The sequence below is a fragment of the Lepisosteus platostomus genome, chromosome 4, assembly GCF_059453375.1.
Source record: "Lepisosteus platostomus isolate fLepPlt1 chromosome 4, fLepPlt1.hap1, whole genome shotgun sequence".
NCBI classification, from domain to species: Eukaryota; Metazoa; Chordata; class Actinopteri; order Semionotiformes; family Lepisosteidae; genus Lepisosteus; species Lepisosteus platostomus.
The window spans coordinates 45,313,174-45,338,723 of record NC_142614.1 but is presented as its reverse complement, the minus strand read 5'-3'; the positions used below and the strand labels follow the sequence as shown (position 1 = coordinate 45,338,723).

Here is a 25,550-nt window from a genome sequence, read left to right as displayed (position 1 = left end):
TTAGCACTGAAGGTTTAGAGCTGAGCTGGAATGAAAACAAGCATACACAGTGTTCCTACAGGACCAGGGTTGGAATTCAATGCCAAGCAGAATATATGACTTATAAATAGACGTTATCAATTAATGAAAATGAGGACTTGCGTTTCAAAAATGCCTATATGATAAGCAGATTTCCAATATACGGAAAAGGAAATCTTTATGGCACACAAATTTGACGTCACCAAAGATCACTGACTTTTCTTTGAACTGAAGGACACGAAACTAGTATTTTCCTGGTGATGTCCAAGGGCAGCATAAAAATGATATGTTACCGAATACATTAGAAATCTCTTGATAGTGTATCGGGTATATTTAAAATAAATATTTTTGTAAGTAAGAAAATATAGATTTTCCTGAAGGAAAATGGAGAGAAAATTGTTATACGACAGGATGGTGCTTCTCAGTGATCTTGGGCTGTTTACTCAATGCAACAGCTTATGAATGAAGACGTGTTGTCAGGGCAGTACAGCAGTGAGCATGCTGAATTCCTTCATTGCACCTTTTGAAGTGCATTATCTGATTCTTTCTTCCAAAGAACGGAAAATGTTAATTGTGGTTTTCACAATTATTTTTGTAAAATAATTATATTGAACAAGTCACATAGATAGCTCATAATATTCCCATTAATTTATTCTATGTAATTATGGGTGTCTGACATATTTTTGCATTTTCAATATACATAACTTACATTTGTCAGACAAAAACATGGTCTCCAGTCTCTGGATTTCTACCACAGTCCAAAGACATACTGGTATTCATCTTGAGCTAGGTGGTATGGTGGCGCAGTGCTTGGCATTGCTGCCTTGAAGTGATAAGGCCCTGGGGTGCTGTCTGCATGCAGTTTGTATTTTCTCCCTGTGCTCATGTGGGTTTCCTCCAGGCTCTCTGGTTTACTCCCATGGTCCAAGCAAAAGCAGGAGCAACGGTACAAAAACTGGCCCTGGTGTGAGTGTATGCATGTTTGTGTCTGTTTGCGCCCTGTGATGGACTGGTATCCAATGCAGGGTGTACCCTGTCTGGTGTTCCTGCAACTGTGTAGGATAATGCAGGTACATGAATGGATAATCCAATAAAGAAAACAATAAATCCATAAAAAAGTGTCTATTCCAAAGGCTTCTTCTTTAATTTGATTGATCTACAACTTACTAGATGTATCTTATGTAAAGTTTGCAAAGCTTCCCATTTGAAAAATTAATAAGCAAGGGAAAAAAATTAAATGGAAAATAAGTCCCATAAAGCAAAAATATTAGCTTATCATCCCATCTTGCATTAAGTAGCAACAATACTTGTGATCTTTTCAACAAGGCCTGAACTTTTAAAACTTTTCAGGACTTTAGTCCATAACCTCGAGGTATCTACCTTGATTTTATTTGCATTTAAAAGAAAATAAACTTTAAAGATTAAAAAAAAATACCTCCAAGTATCAGTTTTCTGTAGGGCATCTCTGAAATGACAGAGAATTCTTATTTTTCCATGATATTTTTGTTCCAAAGCGAATCGCCTTTCTTCCTGATTTCTATAGCATGAAGAGACCTTTTCAGTAACAGTCTGTACTACTTCTAACAACACAAGTTCTCATTTAGCTGTACTACTCTCTGAGGTAATTCTCTTTAGACAAGGCTTTATGCCAAACATTTCTTTCTCGTCCCCTGTGTGTGAAGACCTGGCTTTACTGAAGGCTGGCCCATGCAAGTGATGCAAGGAGTCCTGTCTCTCACACATCTTACCCTTCTTGGTTTGGTGAGGCTAGGTGCATGTGGGTCAGAATTGTTGGTACGCCTCCTTTGACAAGCCTATAAAGACAGAATGGGACACCCCATGAAACTAACAGAAAGAAGGCAATAGGTTAATGACAGCAAATGGCAGCTAAAAAAGAAAATTTAAAAGGAGATAAGACATTTGTGGTTTTAATTAAAATATCTGTATCTGAAGCAGGATGTCCAATGTGAACTTAACTATGTGCAGCTTACCAGTCACTGCAAATTATAATTGTTGTGTAACATGTACAGCTCTGGAGGTCTGCCATCATCATTTCATGAGTGATTAAATGCAAAAAATTAGATATGTATGAATATTTACAGTAAGACACAGAAAACCAAAACCAAAGTGATTATTGGTATAAATGTCGTTGCCTAGTGCCAATGCTATAATGATTCAAATATTATTTTTCTTATAATTACTTTACTGTATATAAAGGCATTCATTTGATACTGAAAGCATTCTAACCACAGCAAATTTTCACTTTAACATATTTGTACCCCTAACAATCTTTCCCAAATCCCCATATGGAAGAACACAAAAATGAATTAAAACAACATTTACAAATTAGAAAGGACCATATAACCCAAGTACTGTAGCTTCTTCAGATTTTCAGAAGCTAATTGATTTAATGTTATCATCAAACTATTTCACATCTAAGTATGAGGTTCAACAACTTAGATGTGTGGCTTGTTTTAAACACCCACAACTCTTTAAATAATGAACTGCTTCCTCTTTTAAATGCACTTCTCATTTAAACATCTCAGTAGTTTCAAAACATACTGTATATAGAACATTAATTCACTGGAATGTTGCTGTATAAAGTTAAGTAGTGTGATAAACAGGCTTGATTTCAGAATCAGATGATTAAAAATGTCATTTCTTTATTAGTTACTGTATATCTTTTCTTTTGAAATATTTATATACTAGACTGGTATGTAATGAGTTAAAACCCATCTGCTTGCACAGGAATGGTTATACTACCATGTCTCCTAACCATAATATAACATACAATCATAATTTGTCAGTTTTTACACAGAATGTCCACACCTGTGATTCTTAATATTGTATGAAGAAGTGGTTTTTGGCTCTCTAAGCAGACAAATAAACAATTAAAAGCAATAGCAGAGTTAGAAATGTCACATTACAGCTTTTGGCAGAGGCAACATCGACAGTGACCTGTTTCTGGACTAAACGCATCTACACATCTACTGCTACATCTGTTCTCTTTCTTTTTCTTTTTCTTTTTCCCGTTTACAACCATTTTTTTTGCAATATATGCCAGGGACCTGTGCAATACATTTATATTTATATCTATAGTTACATCTATATTTATATTCATATGTGTGATACGATTTTCTGTGTACTGTTCTGTTCTAGTTTGTTCTTGTGTGTCCGGACTGTGAGTAACTCTTGTATTGTATTGTATTGTATGTATTGTACTATTATTATATAATTCGTTACACTGTGGCTGTGTTGTGTGTGTTAAGCTGCTGTTGCACTGCAATTTCCCTCACGGGATCAATAAAGTATCTATCTTATATAAATCAATTAACAGGGTCAATTATTTAAAATACTGTAAAAGAAAGGATGCTCTTCCTTATAGTTACTTCAAAATGCATTTAGATAGCAGAGATTTTGGGGACTGTATTAGACGGCATCTTGCCGAGAAAAATCTTTTGATAAACAGAAGGTGGGAATGAATATTGCATAACCACACACCACTCAGTCTCTCTAAACAAGCTTTACAGCTGAAATAAAACTGAACTGCAAGATCAAAGCTTCTGTATTGCAATTTTGTTCTGTGAATATCCAAATTCTTTTAAATATGCTCTCGGTTGTTAAAATGCCTTCTTTGGCTTTTATCACTGCCTGACACTATCTTGGCATTGAGACAATACAGTCTGTTGAAAGACTTCAGTGACTTTTCATAATATCAGAGCTACATCAGTTGACTACAGTTTTAATCTCTTGATTAAAAAAATTCCTCAATAGGCCTGAAAAAAATACTTATAAAACCTTAGCTAAAATCAAGAGTTTTAATAGAAACTAGTAATTGTAAAATAAGTGAGTAAGTGATTAAATTTGTCTTCAGTATCAGGTCTATTACTGCACTACTTTAGCCAATTCAGGCTGACTGCATTCACAGAATAGTACAGAACAGTGTTTTTCTGGATTCCAGACTGAATAGGTATAAATTAAATAAATGAAATGGCTTTCCATATTTCATAATACCACAGTTGGGATGTTTCTCTCAATACCAATAACAAAATTTAAGCAAAGCGTTCTTTAAGCCTAACATAATAACAAGAAGTTACAGTGGAAATATTTAATAGTTGGTACAGTACTTTAGCTACAGAAGACTGCAAAATAATTTTGAATGCTTGAATAAGTAATGTATTTCTAGACAGAAATTTGTACTGAAAATTTTCTTTGGGTTTTGCTGTGAGCTGGTTTTTGAATGCAAAAAGTAAATTCAGTAGTATGGTCAAATCCTAATTGATGCGATGTAAAGACAAAATGCGAGAAAACAATGCAAGTCTGAAATATAAACAGGCCCCTTCTCTTCACAAGGAATGAGCCTGGGAGCCGCTACAAGGGTGAAGAAGAGGTGGAGCACAAACGGATTGCTTAGCATTAGAGATATTTAGGCATAAGAGAGTGAAAGTGGCCAATATTAGGAATAAGACCTCCCTGTCTTGTGTTTAAAAACACCATTAATGATGATATATTCTAACCTGAACACATTTTTTCTGTCTGGTAATGGAGATGCTTAATGATACTGTAGCAGAAAGATGTACTTTACTGTATATTGTCCTTTTGAGAGTATTGTTAACAATGTTCTTTCTGTTGTACAAGTTATTTTTTCTTGTCTCTGTGTAGATTATTATCAACGTTGAATAACCATTAACCCAGCAAAATATAACTTCAAATAACCATTGTCCAGAAGTGGAAGTGGAAGTGCAAAGAGGTGATGTCTCACCAACTAAAGCAACAGAACGTCCTAGTGACTGCCCCTAGCTATCTATGAAAAATCTTTTTGTAAACAATGTTTTCTGGAAAAGTTAATTAAAACAACAGCCATTTACCATGAATGGAGAAAGAGATGATACGCCCATTGCACACATATGAAATACAAATTAGCTAAGAAGTATCAGCTAGGAAACATCTTCACAGTTTGTGAGGCCCTACCATGTCATTTACTGTACCTATATCAGTAGTTCCTCTAAATCTGTAGTGCTAACTGACAATTTAACCTGCTTGCTTATTTAGACTTTTATTTAACTTGTTTCTTCAGTCAGTCCTGGATACCTCCTTCAAGGTTACAGTTTCTAACAACTTCAGCACAGAACTTTACACGGCCTCTTCTCAACTTGATCAAATTTTGAAGAACAGTCACAGGTGGGAATGAGACAATCAGTCACTCCTGCAATGGGTGTCCCGTCCTTCTGCAGAGGTCCAAATTGGTTACATTTCACCAACACACCTGAAAAAGGGCAGCTCTGAGATGCAACATTCAGGAGAGAGTTGATACCAATTACAAATCCCATTTTGACCTTTCAAGACCTTAAAGCAAATTTACAATTAAGCCCCAACAATATACAAATGAAATCAATGAGCCTGATAGAGCAAAAACCAGAAGACACAGTGGAACTACCATACTGACTTATACAGTAATACCTACTGTATAAAAAAATCCCACCCTAATACAGGGATTGCATTGTCCAGTTCTCAAGCTCAGGAACCTACAGTAGCAGACTGTCCATGTGGTTTTAAATTATGAACAATTCTATCCCTAGGACAACCCATAAACTGACTTACGTTTATGACACATACCATAACTGACACATACTGTAAATTTGGAATCTAAATCGCTCATTTAGAAACCTGTGGCTAATAACACCCTAATGCCATTCTGAAGCAGTTTTGTAGCTTTAAGATGAAAATTAAATAACTCACACCGTAATAATATACAATCGTTTTGAATGTCCTAAAGGACCGTGGCCTTCATCAGGGAAACATGATTTAAAGAAATTGGTAGTCTAATGTTTTGAATTTTCTGTGAGGGTTGACTTCAAAGTACTATAAACCAAAGACTCAAAGAAGTGTCCAGCCTTTAAAGAGTTATAGGATTTCCCCCCCACGCTACCCACTTTCTCTCCCCCGACTCCTGAGGGGAAAAATACACCTTTAATTTTCTTAGGCAGTCTCCTTCAGTGTTCAGCCCAAGTCCTACATGAGCCTGTATGACATACTGTATCCATCACGTTGCAAACCACCTACAGCAGAGAAATTACCATTTGTTCTGCTGACTCCCACAGCACGTTGAACACTTACACAACGTTGCCACCCCCTTAGTGCCCCCGCTCGGTGACGCAAATGTTGATGACAACCCCCTTCCCACACACTCACCCACAGAGACTCCAGAATGATGCAGCTATGACAGGCAAATGCTGGGATTTAAAAAGCACAGCAACTGAGAGAACTAATACAGGACAGACACACAACATGCCCAATCTTAATTAAGTAAACTTACAGTACTTTTTAAAACCATATTCTTATTCCTACGGTCTGCTTAAATACTGAAGTGCTTTAGCATTTTATCTGGTGTGACTGGTTAGCAAATGTTTTATTTTAGTCTTTACTTGATATTTTTCAGGATTTTGTTCAAAGTCGTTACTGTGGAGGAAACCTTGAAACAGCATCTTGAGCAAGGAGTGAAGTCTATTTCTGGTAAGTGAATTCTGAAGACTTTCGTTATTATTTTTATATGTTATATATAGCATGTTAAAGATACATTTCTGCAGTAATGTAATATGATTTCTTGTTTTCACTTAACTAAGTTCATAATCTTCTGCACATATGTGCATGAAGTATCCATTTTTAGGCAATATATATCAGCACATCAAAAGTACTAAACTTTTCTACACTACTTAAGAAAGTGCTGCTGTTCACTTACAGTACTTAACATTTTGATTCACAATGCTACAAAGGGAGCAGTTAAATGTCTGTTAATAAATGTTATCATCTGTAACAAACTGTTCAAGTTGAGCTCTGGCCTACTTGCAAATATTACTGTGTATTCATACATTATTCTAACTATGATGCCCTGCCTAGATTTTCAGCTGCATGATCTGCATTTTGAAATAACTTCCTAAGGTCAAATAAAGCCCTTTATCCGGAACGTCTGGTAACAATGACTTTCAGCTCTGCTGGAGTTGAGAACATCATTTTGGATTTATCAAGCTGTTTGCAACAAATTGAAAACTGTACGATGTTAGCTGAATTTATTATTGAATTTATTAGCTGAATTTATTATTTTGAGCCTATTTCTAATTACCCTTTAGCATGCTTTAGCATTTTGGCAGCTCCTACAAAACTAGCATTCAATGACATATCTCAGACACTGTCCTTAACTGAAAGGTTTTTGGTTTATATTTGTTTATGTTTTAATTATTAAAGTCTGAATGAAATGATTTTTCATTTTATGGAGATGATTTCTCAACATTCATTGCTCAGAAAGTAAAGACAGATGTTGATATTCATATTTTTAAAACTTTGGTTTTGGAATGAAAAAAAGCTGCCGGTCTTTACTGCCAGAACCAAGAGAAATATACAGTAAATTCCTACAGAATGTTCTTTTCTATTGTTGTTTGTGACAGCTGAATAAAAGTTTCATTTTCAAAACAAACTGTGCAGTTTTTATTCGAAATTCTACTGAGGTAAGTTTATAGATCACTTGAAAACTGGAGCTACTGGAGCTATCACTGAAATCTTTCTAGAGGTTTTTTTTGCCTCTTGCCTCTAATCTTGGGAATCCCTCCTGAACAAACTCCTGAATATGTTTTTGGGTATGGTCAACAAATGTTTGCTTGGAAACATCTTGGAATTATTGCCCTCTGTTAAGAAGAACAACTGGAAACTTTAACTGGGAATTCTGAGAACTGCTTGGGACAAAGTGCAGAAATACTGCATGTCAAAATAAATACTTTCAAACTTCCATAGGCCCAATGAAAGAAATGAAATCCGAATGATACACTAATTTGTAGACAAACAACGTCAACCAATAGGTAAGGATGAATCCACAATATCCAAATTATGGGAAAAATGTGATCACGAACTTGACTTTTAAGGTAATCATAATTTAATTCCAAAGAACCATGACCGATGTGGGTATGGAATGAAGGGTTTTGTGCCTTCTTTGAATATATTTTACCACAGGACTTCATTCCAGAAGTCAACAGCTGCAACTCCAATTATAAGGAACATTGATAGCAGTCTGTTTTCTGTACTTGAGCCATTGACAGTTTACTCAAAATTTTCCTATCCTTGAATGAGATGCCCCAGGAACTCCTAATCATAGATTTTGATGAGGGCAAATGAGAACAGATCAGGAAATGTCCCATAAATACACTGGAAGTAATAATAATAATTATAATAATTGCTTACACTATAGCGCTTTTCTGGACACTCCACTCAAAGTGCTTTACAGGTAATGGGGACTCCCCTCCACCACCACCAATGTGCAGCATCCACCTGGATGATGCGACGGCAGCTATAGTGCGCCAGAACGCTCACCACACATCAGCTATCAGCTATCAGTGGGGAGGAGAGCAGAGCAATGAAGCCAATTCATAGACAGAGATTATTAGGAGGCCATGATTGGTAAGGGCCAATGGGAAATTTGGCCAGGACACCGGAGCTACACCCCTACTCTTTTCGAGAAACGCCTTGGGATTTTTAATGACCACAGAGAGTCAGGACCTCGGTTTTACGTCTCATCCAATGGACGGCACCTGTTTACAGTATAGTGTCCCCGTCACTATACTGGGGCATTAGGACCCACATGGACTGCAGGGTGAGCGCCCCCTGCTAGCCTCACTAACACCTCTTCCAGCAGCAACCTTAGTTTTTCCCAGAAGGTCTCCCATCCAGGTACTGACCAGGCTCACACCTGCTTAGCTTCAGTGGGCTGCCAGTTGTGAGTTGCAGAGTGATATGGCTGCTGGCAGCACAAAGATGGCATATGACTTTGAAATGCGTGAGTGATAATTTAATAAAAACAGTATAATAGAATAGACTGTATATAAGGAGAAGAAAAGAGAGTTTATTGAAGAGGCAAGGGAATCTAAGTCCAAGAGAGCTATACAGTATCTAAAACTACTATCTCTAAAATTATTAGTTAAGTACTTTGCGAGACCTTAGTTAAGCACTTTAGAAGAACATATTTAAGATATTACAAACTGATTCCACCATAGCCCATAACCATATCTTTGGAATAGTCTATGAAGTCCTGTAAAACTGATAAAATTCTGCTTTTTTCTCTTTGATATCATCACTCAGATACTTAAACAGCATTCGTACTGGGGAATAGTGTATACACTATAGTATTATACACAATTAACAAATGTTGTGCAAGCTTTTCCAGTTTAGACTAGCTATATTGTTATGACAAATTAGAGATTTTTACCTTACTGCACCTGCACAGTTTTTCTTAATACTCATAATTGATATACAGTACATTTTCTACATTGTAAGTTGCCCTGAATCAGAGTGTCTGGCAGGCACTCACACATGAGCAACAAGGAGAGAAGGCTTCTGTAGGTCACTGATCACAGAATTTAACAGATTCCTCTCAGACTGTGAAGGTTGTGGAGCATCTGAACCCTGGACGGAGGCCTGCCAAAGCTATCTCACCTATCACAAGTGGCCCTGTATTTACCTGTACAAAGACTGGTAGAACAGGTGCTCATTGCTTTGTTATCTTTATTTAATTTATCATTAGAGTCTAGTTAGAGCATTTGGTTTAAGTTTTAAGAAATTCTTCCAAAAAATATTGTTGATTTTTTATTTTAGATTTATACTGATCACACATTGATAAATAACTGTGATAAAATAGGAAGTGGAGGTTGATTATGATTTGTGATAACTGTGCACTGTTAAATACATAAATAACATTAAAGAGTGATACACTGTAATATCCCCAGGATGATTGTTTTTATTTTTTTTTATCAGAAACCAAAAGACCTGCAAGTCTCTGCTTTGCAAGAGAAACAGAGAATCAAGCTCTGCAACACAACATCTGCGAATTAAATGGGAAGTGAGTTTAAATGGCTCAAAAACCAATAATTCACTTTGCAGAACATAAGGAGAGGAATAAAACTATGCAACACAAAGCATGACTAGGAACTCACTTTCAACTTTTATTTCACAATTCTATAGAATTTGACAGTATAAAGTTGCCTGGTTTCTTTCTCACAAAGAAATTGAACATTTTGAATATTTAAAAGGAAACAAATCCAGCACACACATGATGTTCTTTATAGCCAGAAGCAATTTGTATCCTGCTTACCGATAAATTCATTATTACTTTGCTTCATTGTGGGCAAATTTGTGTATCTTAGTGGGATGGCCAAAATAGTACAATGTATTTTATGATGAAAGATATACAGTAATTAGGGTGGAATGGTGGCACAGTGGTTAGCATTGCTTTCTTGTAGTGCTGAGGCCCTGGGTTGAATTCCAGACCTGGGATGCTATCTGCAGAGATTTTGTATGTTCTCCCATTTGTACATGGGTTTCTTCCAGGTGCTCCGGTTTTCTCTTCAGGGATATACAGTATTATTATTTCTATTCGATTCTGGGAAAATCTGCCTTAGTGTTAGTGTGTGCGTTTGTGTCTGTCTGCCCTGCAATGGACTGGCTTCTCATCCAGGATGTACCCTGCTTTATGCTCGTTGTTTGTTGGGATAGGTTCCAGTTCCCTTGTAACTTGTCAATTGGATGAAGCCATCAGAAAATGGATGGATTTATTCAAATACATATTTTTATACCATAAAACCTAATGTTGTAATTTTTTAGACCCAGAATGATACAATTTCTCTTATTTGATGGAAGAGGGGCATTTGTCAGACTAATAAAACTAATTGGCTGTTAAACACTTATACCGTTCTCATCCACCATATAAGAACAGAGGCAGCTGAGCTGCTGTACCAGACAAGCACGCTCCATGGTTTTATATTAAAGATTAGGAAGGTTTTAAAGAACTACCAGTGAAACATAATGTTGTGTAATAAAAATTTAATTGTGGAAACTATACTTCTCAACAAAAGGGAGGCATTTTAAATTCTAGTGGCCTATACCAGATAATTTTGTTCCTTCAAAATATAATTTTGGTTAGAATATAGTTGAGTTGTAATGTAAGACCTAATTGTGATGTTTTATGTACAGTATGATTTTTAAGTGATTTATTGTTGTATATTCATTTGCTTTTTAAAATGCATTTTTAAAATTCATTTTACTACTTTATTAAATAAAAATGTTAATAAATCTAATTTTAAACACACTAAAAAATGTCATTATGCAGATCTTGAGTAAATCATCCTACAGTACTTGTATCAACCACAGACACAGAAGCACAGAATGAATCAAAGTAGAAGGAAGAAAAAAACAGGCTTTTTAAAGCCTTTAAGGGCTTTACTGATAAAAAAGTGTTTTTTTCCACTTTCTAATTTTGAGCATTGAATAAACGTCTGCTTGTTCCTTTGCAGCTTGCATTTTGTCACAGTCCTCACTCAACTACAGTATTGGACAATTTTAACCTAAAAAAAATGAACTAGTAATGTTTTGTGTGTAAGCTACCACCAACCAAGCGCTGTAATGAACTACTGTATGTATCATTTTCACAACAATTTGACAGTCATACAGTACATCATTGATTAACCATTACTGGTTACAAGCATCATTAATGATATGGTTATATTAATCCTTTTTTTTTTCCTTATGTAAATGTTTTTGTAAGGCATTGAATACCATGGTGAAAAAAATGAACAATTAAAGTGGTTTTGTGAAATGCTCATGGTGTCGAATATTTAATAAACACACATACAACCAATATATATATAACAGATCCAAAGGTAATATTGCTTACAACATATTCTCAAAGTGACTTAACCTTTTTGTTATAAATATAAAATTTATCCTAATGCTTAACTTGAGAAAAAGACCATTTTGATGGTAGACTGAATAAGAACAAAAAACCTTTTCACTATAGACAATAAAAATCCACAATATATTAATCAGGCAACAACAATCAATAAACTACATTAGGCCATTCTGGATCTCTTCATCTATAAAGATTTTTAAAGAGTTAAGCTTCACAGATATGTCAAGATAGAAACATTATAGGAAACAGTAAAATACATTTCTCGAACTTGTAGGAAAACTAGAAAAAAAGGCATGGAGCAGTGCAGTTCAGAAAAAAAACAAAACAATGAAATAAACGTAATGCTCAAGTTTTCCTATTAATTAAAAAAATTATATTCGGAAGTAACTAACAAGACTTCAGTGCAGATCTTCTCCTTGAAAGGAGAGGTATCCATAGTACCTTGGTTAACACTATTGTTTCTTATAAAGTGAACATCAACCAGAATTAAAAAAAAAATCAGATAATATAGGAATGTCTCCAAGCCGCAGTCAGGACGTTTATCAAGGGGCAAAAGGTAAAAACGTATAAATCCATAAACAAGCATACAGTAGACCAAGAAAATAAAATATCTGTCTAGAATCCTGAAATCTCAAAGGGTGACATCTCCATTCTTTGTTTTTAAAAGGAGTAGACTCGACACGTTTTAAACAGTTGTCTGTAAAGAAAAAATAAAAGATCGAATTTAAAATCTTTGCAACAGGAAACACATTTACTAACCATTATCTTGTATACAATTAAAAATTCACTAACGTGAATCCCCAGCCCTTTCATATGTTTCATAACCTGTTACCATATGTGCTGAACTCACTTCATAGTCCATCTTTGGTGTGTATTAACTCAACAATGATTAAAGCATGCACCTATCTCATGACTTTCTCTGGAGCAGTGTGATTTGCTCACAGGGTGGCATGCAAAATGTTTTCACAACTCCTTGTATTACTGTTTTGTTTGGACAAAAAATAAGTAATTCAAAGAGAAGTAGGTATAAAAAAACTCAATATGGGGCTCATGTCTAGATTTCAATATAAATTCTATTGTCACAATTTGTGGTCACCTTCACAAACAATTCTGGGAAGTATTTCTTCACTCTCTGAATGCAAAGCAGCATACTGACAGTACTAAAACCCTTTCCCCCATAGCCTGCAAGGGCAATTCATCCTCTTTGGGGATTGGTTTTACACTAAGCAAAGACAAAAGGTAATAAACAAGTTTATGTTATACTCAACTGACAGAAAAAAAATCTTTCAATATATTTCAAAACGTTTGAGTAAACAGTTGGCGGTTTCAACTGAGAAGAGCACCACTGTTAAGCACCACATGATCATCAAATAAAGCAGAACGAACTCGCTTTCCCTAGCCAGGTTTCTAAGTGGATACATTTTGTAAATGCACTGAAATTCTATCCATGTGACCTGAATTTTAACAGACGTGAAATCTGATGGTATCGAGTACTGTGATCTAAAAGAGGATGGATCTATACACTTTCATTATTCCACTTTAAAATCCTCTCCTAGACTAAAAAAGTCAGAAAAGTAAAAAAGTCAGAAGAGAGAGTACTTTAAACTGAATCAAGATGGGGAAAAAAAAGACAAGTGACGCCTACAAATACATGTATTACCAGTGATATTTCAGACTGAAAGCAAGCCTGAAGTGAAATGATGGAGGTTTCGTTAACAACAAATCTCCGGCTCCAAGAGAAACTCCAGCTAAACAACTGAGCGAGCTTTTGTGTGACATGGTGTTCATGCATGTAAAATACAATACATCCTGAGAGTAGCTCTGAAGAAAAGGAAAAGCTCCTTCTTCCAGCCACCATGCATAAGTAAATAAATGTAATAACTGACTAACTACAACATTTTGTGGATGACTGCTTTCGAAGTGCTTTTTAATGGTGCAGTCACAAGAGATATGAAATATTTAGCACAAAGCCATTCTGGAGCTTTATTCACTGTACCAAACTAAAACCCAAAAAAGTAAAATGAATTTAGTAAATGCTGATTTACAGTATATCCTTCAAGATTCTGATTTCATATATGTATAGTAAAAATGAATGGCTTTGTGCTTTTAGGAGGTTTTAGAATGTTTCAGAATAAATTGTCACTCATGAAGCTTATAGTGTAGTGGCAATTGGCTTTTAGAATGGCATTGAAGCACTTTCAGTTTTTAGTGACTATATGACCTTCCAAACACACAAGTACACTCACTTTCCATAGGCTATTTTCAAAATGTAGAAATGCTGATGTACGTAGATCTTTTCTAGATACTATTGTTTGTTGTTCATTTGCATAGCAAACAACAGTATCAAAAGCTATTTACCAAACAGAAAATCTACATTAAGTGTACAGTAAGTATCAGGAACAGTGGCACAGGTATAGTGAGGTAAACAGTAAACCAATAAAATGATAACAGGACTATCATAAACTGGAAGAGTAACATAAACATAGCGCAAACGAAATGAAGACTGAAACGGTATAAAGATTATGTGAATATAAAGCAGCAACGCAGACAGGAGGCAGTGTTGAGCAAGTGTGCTCAAAGGTCCTCATTAAAGTGGTGTGCCACCGGCTTTTCAATCTGTAGCATGACTGATTATTGGTGATTCCAAAGTAGGTTTGTTATGAAATAGAACACAGTAGCAATTCAATAATTAAACAAGAGAGAGTTAAAAAAGGATCAGCTTAAATTACAAATGGTAGTGTGGTCCTGTAATAGCAAACCCCGCCATAGAAGGAAAGATAATGGTGGTGGAACTGGTTATGCAAGAGAGTCAAGGGAAATGTAAAAAACACCCAGATCACAGTAACTTCCATTGAAATTATTTTTTTTTTCAAAAAGAAGATACAAAACTCCACCCTATTGTACTGCAGAAATTAAGGCACGGAATGATATTGAAAATGGTGGTTTCACAAATATTATTTCTTGCCAACAAATAATCTGCTGCTCAAGACCACAAAATCCAGTCCAGCAAATGAACTATTTCACTCTAGTCTAAATATAATAATAATAATAATAATAATAATAATAATAATAATAATAATAATAATAATAATATTTTACACTTATATGGTGCTTTTCTGGACACTCCAATCAAAGCACTTTACAGGTAATGGGGACTCTCCTCCACCACCACCAATGTGCAGCATCCACCTGGATGATGTGACGGCAGCCATAGTGCCCCAGAACGCTCACAACACATCAGCTATCAGTGGGGAGGAGAGCAGAGTAATGAAGCCAATTCATAGATCTTAAAGAACACCAAAGTCACTTCTAATCAAGAAAAGCAGCAAAACAATAAATTGCCTGTTCCTTTAGATGTCAGTGAAGGGATCAAATGACTGCAGAACAAACTTGTACTCCTTCTCCCTATGACAGCAGCTCACAGCTCATCAGATTGACGTAGTGTCTCGGAGTAAGTTACCTGTGTGTGAATGGCAGTGCGTTCTGTGTGGGTTCTGCCCTTGGTTCTGAGTTCTGGGTCACATCGGGAGTGGCCCGCTCATCGTCTGTGCCGTTTATGCTTTCTGGAGTCAGGGGTGACTGGATATCGCCGGCCGCTGACTCCTGTCAACCACACATGACAACATGGCTGTTTGAGACCGCAATGGGCAAAAATGTAATGACCTTTGAAAAATTCTCAAGCACTCCACAGTTGTACGGTAACCATATATAAGAAGGAAGAGCTTTCAGTCTTGTTAGGTCCATTCATTTGAATAGTGAAAACATGAGAATAACATCTATTACCTGTACATTAAATCCATATCTTTTGGTGTGTAATGCATACTGGCCAGTATTCTGTTTAAACCCATTCCACAAAAACACAGCATATACAGTATGTGTTGAATATAGAAATTATATTGAATAAAAAATATACAGAACTTCACTTGAATTAATTTAAAGCAAATACTGTAATAATGCAAAGTATGGTTTTTATTCTCCTAATAATTCCATTTTGGTAGACAACCTTTACATCCATACACTCTGTGAAATGCTACAAAAAAGCACAGATGCTGCAGTACAGCTGTAACCAGCTTATGTTTTGAAGAGGGGAGATTAACAAGATTTGTTCATTATCAACAGATGTATGATTAAAACCATAAAACTGCCTTTGTAATTTCATTGAAAAAAAGTTAAGTCATCTGTTAATGGCAGATTTACTGCTAGATGCGTTTTGAACAGATTTTGTCTAAAATAGTTTGGGATGCATTTTCCACATTTATTTTAAATTTGTTTGAATTTGCTTGTGATATGGCTATTAAAGTAGCTAGAAAGGTTTTGTTTGTGATCACTGATTCCTTATCAACAAAAGGGAATTAGGCTCATAGTACTGTTTACCTTAAACTGAAGAAACAAGAGAATCAATTAAATACAACTAGATTTTGTCAGTAGTATCACATTGTAGTTCTCTTGCCAAAACAAAATCCTGAAATTATTTTACAACACAAATGCCACTGAAGATTTTCTGAATTTGTTTAAATGCACATGGACAGATTATTTTATTTTAAAATCCTTTCCAACTTTCTCTCATTATGCAGTAATTGTCATATTATAATTACAAACAAATTCTTAAAGCATAATTATGTAGCCTGTACATGTAGTCTGTTTTTCAATTAATTGTCACTTTACACTGTAAGTCATAAAATGTTTTTTTTTATGCACAGCATTGCAAAATGTTCTAGTCTTTTTTTAACACTTTTTTCTCCACATCCACATTCTGTGCTGCTAAACTTGCATCTGTGAACCTCAAAAAGTACAGTTCTTTCACAAATTGTAGACATTTGGAGAAGAAACCCATCCATATCAATTAAAAAAAAACAATTTGGGATTACAAACTGTAATTACTACAGTACTGTACCCCTGTGGCCATGAAAGGTGTTTTTGAGGCTCATGAACCTACCTGGGAAGGAGTGCTGGTCAGCTCCATTTTTTCTTGAGATTTCTCCTTTGCTAACCGAGCAGCTTCTTTAAACTCTGCAAATTTTTCTGCAAACTGAAAACAAAACAATTTTAACTACATTTGATGTAGCGACTAAAGAACCTAATGACACTAGTCAAAGGGACTGAAAACCCACTTTAAAAGCAGTGTAGTGACTCAAAAAGAAAGACGGATGTTGTTTTTGTTGATTTCTCAGAAGCAACATTATTACAAGAACAGAGAATATGGCAGCTTACCACGGCATGTGTGCCTACAGGGAAATATCTTTTTTCCTTATACAGTTGTAGAATCATCTCAGTATAAATGTGAAAATTTACACTGAGTCTTTTACAGGTCTCACTTCTGATGTGAATATACTTTGCCTCGACCTCGAGGTTGACACTGAAAGAAGATATGCCCTCCTGTCAGCACAAAACTTTTGTCGAATTGCACTTCAGTTTATCCATATTACCATCTGGGATGTTATGTAATAGTACTGTAAATGTGTTGATGGGCAAAACGCACTAAACACAAAAACTACTGATCTTTCAGGGGTGAATCACACATCTAGTACTGCAGCAAATGGCACCCTGATTAAACGCTAGTCTCTGTAAGTCAGATTTTAGAGAAAAAAGCTTTCTCCCATTGTAAATTGAACAGCAGTATTAATCAGTTACTGTATATATTTAAATGCTGTTTGTGAAGATTGTGTTCAAATTAATTTAAATGAAACACAATTGTACATTCAGTGCTTTACCTACTGTATATACAGCATGCAGTATGTATACATTGTGCTATTCACAAAATGGAGTTAAACTTGACTCTCTCATGAAAGACTGTAGTGTAATGTTAGGCTGTTAGCTTATGCTCCTTTGCCCAGAGAAAGAGTTGTTAGATCACAAAGTATTTGCCTAGGGCATTTTTAGATTCTGCTACACACCAGAGCCTAAACATAAAGCTAAAACAGCTGTTTATATCACTTAATTATACTCTGAAGAGTTAGCAAAGAAAAAAAATACAGAGAGTTTCACAGTCCTCTGTTAATGTTCATTAACTCCTTAAGTGCTTTACTAGAATAATTAGTGGTTAGATAATGTTAGCCTCTTCTAGACCAAAATAGCAATGAAACAGATTCTGCTTAAATACTTAATACAATAGAATGTCTACTATACCAGAGTATACTATACTATATACCATAACATACAGTATAGTGGAATTAGAATAATACTTCACTCTATACAGTAGTAAAACTACTATAACATCCTTTGTTGTCTGATTCATTAGGATATTTGACAAACAAGCCATAAAATATTCTTGGATACATATTTTACTGTACTGTAGAAGTATATTTGGAAAATGAACCTGGTAAATGGGGTCCTCACGTTGTGGGATTTAAAAATTTTTCCCTCTGTTTGAAAATTGTCTTGGGAAAGTGTAAGAGTTTTCCTTAAATCTGAGACTGTTTCTTTGAAATAATTTTATACTGTAAACTTTAACATTCAGTAGGTAAATTCCATATTTTATGTACATTTACAGTATGAAGTCTGGACAAAATAAAGCATTTGTTAGAACTCTACATCAAAATGTTTAATCTGACAATTCTACATAGATGTGGCATGCGTGTAATCCATCCTGTTGGTCAGTTGTTGTCTTTCTATCGTACATATCTGTCCATTTCTAGGAGACATGAGAATAAGATAATGCAGTTTCCTGCCTCCAAATGCTGTAGTTGTTAATTGTGATGCAAAAAATGTACCACATAATATTAAGCTACCCACAGAGATGAATCACACACAAAGTGAAAGGTGTAGGAGTTCCCTACAGCTCAGTGATCATAGCAAAAACCACCCACCTTCACAAGATGGTGCTCTGAGGAGAATCCCAGGCCATAGACAGTATTAGCTCTGCTGTCTGCCCACTGCCCAAACTTCTGTGATGTCTTTGTGAAGGTCATATTGGGAGTGATGGTGCTGTTTATTATTGCCTATAAATTAAAAAAATATATATTTCTCCATGTTAAAATGTTTGCAAGTAAACATTTTAAAAACAATCATGTCTTATATGAAGAGATGTTTTTTTTTCTCAGTCTGTGCTTAACTTTCAAATTGAAACTTGAAACAATTTTAATAACAAAACTGTGCAGCAAATATATACCAGTGAAACAGATTTAAAGCTTCCTGAATGCTTTATGTATATTGCAGAGCTCTAAAATAATAACAAATATCACTTGTAAAATATTTGTGCATCCAGATTCACTTAAAAGTAAGACAAAACATCTGATTTTCTGAACATTTGTAGGCATTCACTTGCTCTTTCTGAAAAAGCAGCACCAAAAAAAGCACAATTGGTGAGATTTGCTGAATCAAAAGCAACATATCAATGCAAAGTGGAGTCCTACAACATATTTATTTGCTTCTGTTTAAAAGTTGAGTCTTGGACTAAAAATTTGTTTGTTTTGTGATTACAATTTGTAGTTTTACAAAGCCCACTTCAAATGAAACACTCTTAACTCCAAAGCCTATGAAATACTGTACATAATTGGTTAAACAAAGCATGTGAATTTTGGTTTTGTTCTGCAGTAATCAAATAACGGGAGATAAAGTGCTAAGGTATTGTGCATTACTTTTCTGCTCAGTGGGAAATGTAATTCTCTGTCAACTGAAGTGACTTGATTTATGGCACATACAGATTGAGCAGTCACAGAGAGGCATCTGTGAATATTAAAACCTAGCCAAGAATGCATGACGTGGGGAAAGTAATGAAGTTACGTAGTCAGGCTAATTCAGTGCTTATGGGTTTTTCAGGAAAGTTAGAGGGAACAGTCAACAGTTCAGCAATTAACATCAATTTTATTTACTTCACAGCTGTGTGAACCCCTTGTAAATTATATACTGTATTTGAAAAAGAAGTTAATACTGTAGCTCTATTCTCATAAGTTTAACAGTTAGTTCATCAGAGGGAATGGAAGCAATAATGCACAGGAAAAAAATCCTTGATTTCAAAGCTCATTAATTAGTAATATACAGTACAGTATATGCATTATTACGGAAACGCATTGCTGCCACCAAGGGAAAAAGCATTCGCACCCTTATCTCGTAATAACGAGAAATGTATCTCGTAATCATGAGAAACGTATCTCGTAATTACGAGATAGCAATGATTACTTCAGTGTATGTACAACCTGTTATGATGTGCACTCAACGCATCTACTGTAGGAGCTACTGTGAACTTGGCTGGCACTTTCAGTCTAATGGTCTTGTCAATGTCCAGTGCTGCAGCTTTTGTACGGATTTTCTATTGACTAGGGTTTAGTCATAATGAAATCTTGCAATGTTTAGCAAATATGAACAGAATCATTATAAGCATGAGGACCACTTTTGTATGATTTAGAGATCAAAGCAATGATGGTGCCGTTATGAACAGTTATACGTGCAATCAGTCCCACTGCTTAAAACTGTATGTCTGCACAAAGCGATATAGTAGTTCAGATGGGTAGCTGCGTCAGCAAGCGTAGGCTGCAAAGGAACAAGTATAGGTTTATTCCAGTGAGTCGAAATGTTGTGTTTTCTTTCTTCTCTTTTCAGCATGGAATAAACCTATTACTTGTGCCGATATACAGTAGGTGCTATACAGTATGACAGTTATGCTATTGCGTGATCACATAAAGTACGCAAGAACTACAATCTTGTACAGTAATTCCGAGATTATTTTCTCGGAATTACGAGATAGGGGCAAGGATTTTTTTTTTCCTTGCTGCCTGCAATGCGCTTCTGTACATTCTAAAGTGCTGTGCAACATTCTTAGCCCAATGAGGAATCACAATAAATGCATGCTGAGGAGACCACCAATTTACTTAACACTTCTGTTGATGTCTTCTTGTTATCACTACTTACATTTGTTATTGATACATTGTGTTTTATCTGAAAACATAAGAATACAAGAAGGGTTACATACGAGTGGAGGCCATTTGGTTAATCGAGCTTATTTTGAAGTTAGTAGCTAGCTGATTGTTTCTTGAAAGACTAGGGTTTTGCCACTGTAGTACCGAAACATTTTATGATTTATTTCTGCCTCCATTGCAATAATGCTTGGTCTTTCTAATATCCCTTTTCACCTGTGCTTGCAATTCATTGGACTCCTTGGCTTTAACCGGGTTCTGCTGTTTTCTTAATCATTTTCTAAAGTGCTTTTCCCCTTATATTTTTTTCAAATTGATTTGTTGAGCCATTTGAGGGACTTTCGCTATAGATTCATTCACTTTTGAACTGTTTGTGTTTCAAAAGAATCTGCTTAAACTGTTCTCCTTAAACTGCCTTACGAATTCAAGCAGAAATCAATCTTGTCATTAAGCCATTCTACATGACATTTTGTTGACACCAGAACAAGGTAAAGAATACATAATAAGTGGACAAGACATACAAAAGGTAATCAATCACACTTTCCAGTCACATCTAATGATTCATTGTAAAGTGTTAAAAAAATAATAAAAAACCAAAAGACAGTACAGTATCAATACCTTTCTAGCTTAGTTATCTCATTATTTGAACAATCATGATATGCTTACAGTATAAATTCGCTTTAAGAAAACAGTTGACAACAGTTTGAAATTCAGATTTTGTTTAAAATGAGAACGCTCTTTCATTAAATACTATCTGTTTGGGGGAAAAAACACCAAAAGCAGTCTCACATAACACATTTGCATTTCATGTAGTTACCTTACATTCAAAGATACTGATTTCCATGACATGTTCTCTAATCATCTATTCAAGAATTCACAATTTTCCAGGATGCAAGGGAAAAACCATTGTTTGCAAAATTGCAACACATTACATTACTGCCGGTAACACACAGTCATGGTCTTTAATGCTCTTAAAATGACTGGATTCACCAGATGAATATAGGAATGAAAAGAAATAGGATCTGTGCCAGACAAGCTTGATAAGCCTCCTGCCATATGTTCATTCTAACCCTGCTGTACAGGAGGGTAGGAGGGACTCACTTGGTTTAAAATCACCACTTACACCAAATCTCATTTTGAATAAGGAATCTCATTTAGAATTCCTGATGGATATCCTTTTTTAAAAAACAAATTGCAAGTTGAAATCGAAATTCTTGACATGCGTTAATTTCACAGCCTGCCTTTGAAGCAAATCTGTAAAAAACAAAGAGAGGGAAGCTTTCGTCCTCATCTTGAAACAGATGTCGATGACACGGGACAGCGCGGAAAACCTTAGGCACTCCGTTGTACTTCTCTATGACACTTTGCAGCTGAATGGGTGCAATTAATTGAGTTCACGGGAGGCCAGCTGCTAAGGCAGGGGGCCAGGGGAAAATTGATTTGAATTAACAAGCATCTCAAACTGGTGACGATTCAGCTTTTATAAGGGGCCTGCTTCTCACATAACCATGCGTACAGATATTGTGGTTCCATGCACAATAGGAATTTCAACAGCATCTTTGATCTTACATGTTGCTACTACAACATGAATCTGAGGGACACTCTCCACCCACCCTCTTCTCTCATCCTTGTGTGGTTTCCCTCTTCACTACCACAAAGCTATACCAGACAAAAAGAGAATGATGTTCATCCAGGTGGTTACTGCTATTGAGTCGTCCCTGTGTTTTGTTTTCAAGCCTTCCAGTTTGTTCCCTTTATTCCCACAGAATAGAGCTTTGTGTTGTTCATGATGATAGTGGGCAGGAGGCTCAGCAGAGGAGTTTGTTGGAAACTGCTTTTCAGCGGAGCCCACGGATTTATTGATTTGTAAAAAGGAAACGATCAATGGAGGCACAACTCTGTGCTTCTGCTTACATCATACGGCCATTGATTTAAAGAGGGAACTAAGAGGTGGGTGTATTAGGCCAACTGCTGCTTTAGCACTTCAGACAGAGGGATAGCTTCTGCATTTATAGGACTAAATGGATGATTTCAATGGTCAGGTTTGGCCAGGGCTGGGCTCATATGGAGATAAGGAACAGTTTTGACTACAATATTTCTGTAATAATGGGCTTATTAGATCATGTACTGTACAGATCAGGGGTTGTTAACATTCATTTCTAACTGATCTACAGTACAGCTATAAAGCTTTATTAAAGAACTCAAGTACTTCTCTGCATTATATAAATAGGGGCACAAATGTGAAAAGACACTGTTAGGGAGTCAAAAAAGAATATAATCAAAGCGTACAATATAAACCTAAAAAGGCAAAAGACACACAGTGACTAATTTCTGAGTTCAGTTTTTTGTTGCTTCAGTCAAACATTGCGTGAGTTTAAGTAATATTAAAATTTAATAAACTAATATAATATATGAATTCAAATTCCACCAATCCTGCTGCATTATATTCTTTGAAAGCCAATTATTTTATTGTAAGTTTATCAATTGTACCTTACTTTCTGCCCTAGTAATATGAACAATGAATATATATAATGACTGTAAATATGTGCGTTTATATAAAGAACCACTCCTGAGATTAAAAATGAAAAAAACATAAATTACTCTGCAAAAGTATTGATACATTTTGCACTGTTATTTTCAGTCAACTATTTTCAGTCAATTCTGTTGGTGATCTAATGTTAGTTTTGTTGTTTTAAGATGACAGATTTATACATTATTCTGTATAAAGGTACTGTAGCCTTCAGCTTCGTGGATTTATAAAGAGGAACAAAAACATGTGTTAAAGATGAAGAACACTTGACAACAAATCAAATGGATTTGATTAGTAAATGATAACTTACCACAACACTTAATATTGTCTGCTCGTGTGTAGTTTACCTTGTGAATCTGATTGTTGTGGATTAATGACTGCAAAGTGACAAGTGTGGCTTCTTTTCAGCCAAGGAAAGCTGTAGTAATAGCAGTCTAAGTGGTAATATTAATAGAAAACACTTGTGGATGTTTTGAGTAAATTGTTAATGCTGATAAAATACATATATTACTCCCAATTGTGTCTGGGAATTTTAGACATTACCTTTATTCCGAGAAAAGCACAGATTAAGGAAGAATCTAACCTGCAATTTCTTCTTGATGGGCACTGATACTGTAGATCAAAGTTAATAGTAGTGTTTCTAATCCAAGCAATACTATGCAGAAGACAATAACTGTAAGTACTACAGTACATACTACAGCAGCAACACAGCTAAAATGGATTATTCCATTAAATAACAAAGGCCGTACACTCTGTGTTGACAAATTTAGTGAGGATATACAGTACAGAAGATGGAGCTCCAGGACTGACTGGAAATACATTTCTACTACATTTTTGCACTTCTTTTCAATCCTCCACAGATGAAGTTAGCTATCTGTAACTTTGTTGCTGTCACAGTACTGTACTTCTGCATGAAAATTGATTTTTTTCCATAGGAACATGCAATTATTTTTCTTTCCTAATTGCGAATCATAATTAACTACAACCCTTGTATGAGCACAGCAGAAATTGGGTCACCTACAATTATTCACACTGCAGAATCCCATAGTAGCCACAGTAAAGGGAGCATTGATTAGAAGGATTAATGGTGCTCTTACTGACCACACTACAACCACACTGGAGCCCAGCTAGTCACACAGGTTACTGATGCACTGCAAGCTGAAGGTAGACCAATTGTCTCAAGTCACCTCCTCCCAAGACACCACTCTGCAAATTGTACATCACCATTTTGGAGAATCCCAGTCACAATCAGCTAATGAAACAGCCAGGAGTCAAGGTCACGGTATTTACTGTAGGTCATAAGTACTTTGAATGAGTGTACTGGTTGAACCACTGTTGTGGGCTGTCTTAGCTTGAGAAAAGGATTGGGTTCTGCAGATTGCTAATGATCTATTTGCTTCACTTGTCTCAAGCTCCAATAAGGTGCAGTGTTTGCATATTTACTGCATAAACAGCAGGGAAGAGGTAGTATAAATCATTAGATCATCTCTTTTGACCATGGTTACTAAAATCTGCATAATGAGGTGGCTGCAATCACACAGTTAAACCCAGTAAAAATTCTCGCACACATACTGTAGCGCTTCACCATTAGAATGCTAAGCAGTGTCTTTGCCATGGAAATTTCTGATGCGAAAGGTGTTTGAACAGCATTGCAGCAAAGACCATATTCTGAATTCATGTAAAACTGTGCAATCAGGTCCATGCAGAGATAATAACTGCATCATATGGCAGGTGTACAATGCACATTTTGCAGGCTTCTAAGATTACCTTGAAAAAATAACACTGCACAAAGATATTCAATAATAATAATAATAATTAAAAAAATGTGTTTTATGTACTTTAGACTGTTTCACTTTGCTCTTTTCATATTTCCATCTCATTCAGAAACTACATGAATTGCTTCAGTGCAAACTATTTTTAATAAAGAACAGTGTGTTTAGCTACTGTAGAAGCTTGGATTCTACTGTACAAAGCAATAAATTCACATTACAGGCAATCTTTGTGCTTGTAACCTCAGGAATTAAACAATTTTTTAGAGTCATGTCTTTTAAATTATTTCATAATTTTTATTACTCTATTGTCTGATACTAAATGTAAATCAGACATTATCCACATTAAATCGGCAACTAAAAACAGAAACAAGAAAAAAAAATATTTCTCAATCTTCAACTCAACCATCATGTTTCATCCAAAATATAAATGGTGAAGAAATTAAAATAAATTGATTGTATAAAACTGGAGCAGCACACTGGTCCATAGCATTGCTTTCTCACTGCACCAAAGACCTGGGTTCAATTCCTGGGGTGCTATCTGTGTGGAGGTTGTATGTTCTCCCCATGTTTGTGTGGGTTTCCTCTGGGTGCTCTGTTTTTTTCCTATAGTTCAAAGACATGTTGGTAGGTTAATCTGCTCCTGGGAAATACGC

The 25,550-nt window shown here is 35.6% G+C and overlaps 1 protein-coding gene across 3 annotated transcripts in view; it reads right to left on the bottom strand.

Moving 5' to 3' along the window:
- homer1b (homer scaffold protein 1b) overlaps nucleotides 1–25,550 on the bottom strand; it is a 105,456-nt gene that overhangs the window by 15,169 nt on the left and 64,737 nt on the right. For 2 of the 3 annotated variants that reach the window (XM_088629598.1, XM_088629600.1), the window contains exons 3-6: nucleotides 18,550–18,681; nucleotides 16,680–16,772; nucleotides 15,204–15,346; nucleotides 1,767–1,832 (exon numbers count right to left, since the gene is read on the bottom strand). In XM_088629598.1, the coding sequence (XP_088485724.1) occupies nucleotides 1,767–1,832; nucleotides 15,204–15,346; nucleotides 16,680–16,772; nucleotides 18,550–18,681 (434 nt within the window). The remainder of the gene's footprint in view (nucleotides 1–1,766; nucleotides 1,833–15,203; nucleotides 15,347–16,679; nucleotides 16,773–18,549; nucleotides 18,682–25,550) is intronic. The other variant, XM_088629599.1, reaches the window with a different exon arrangement.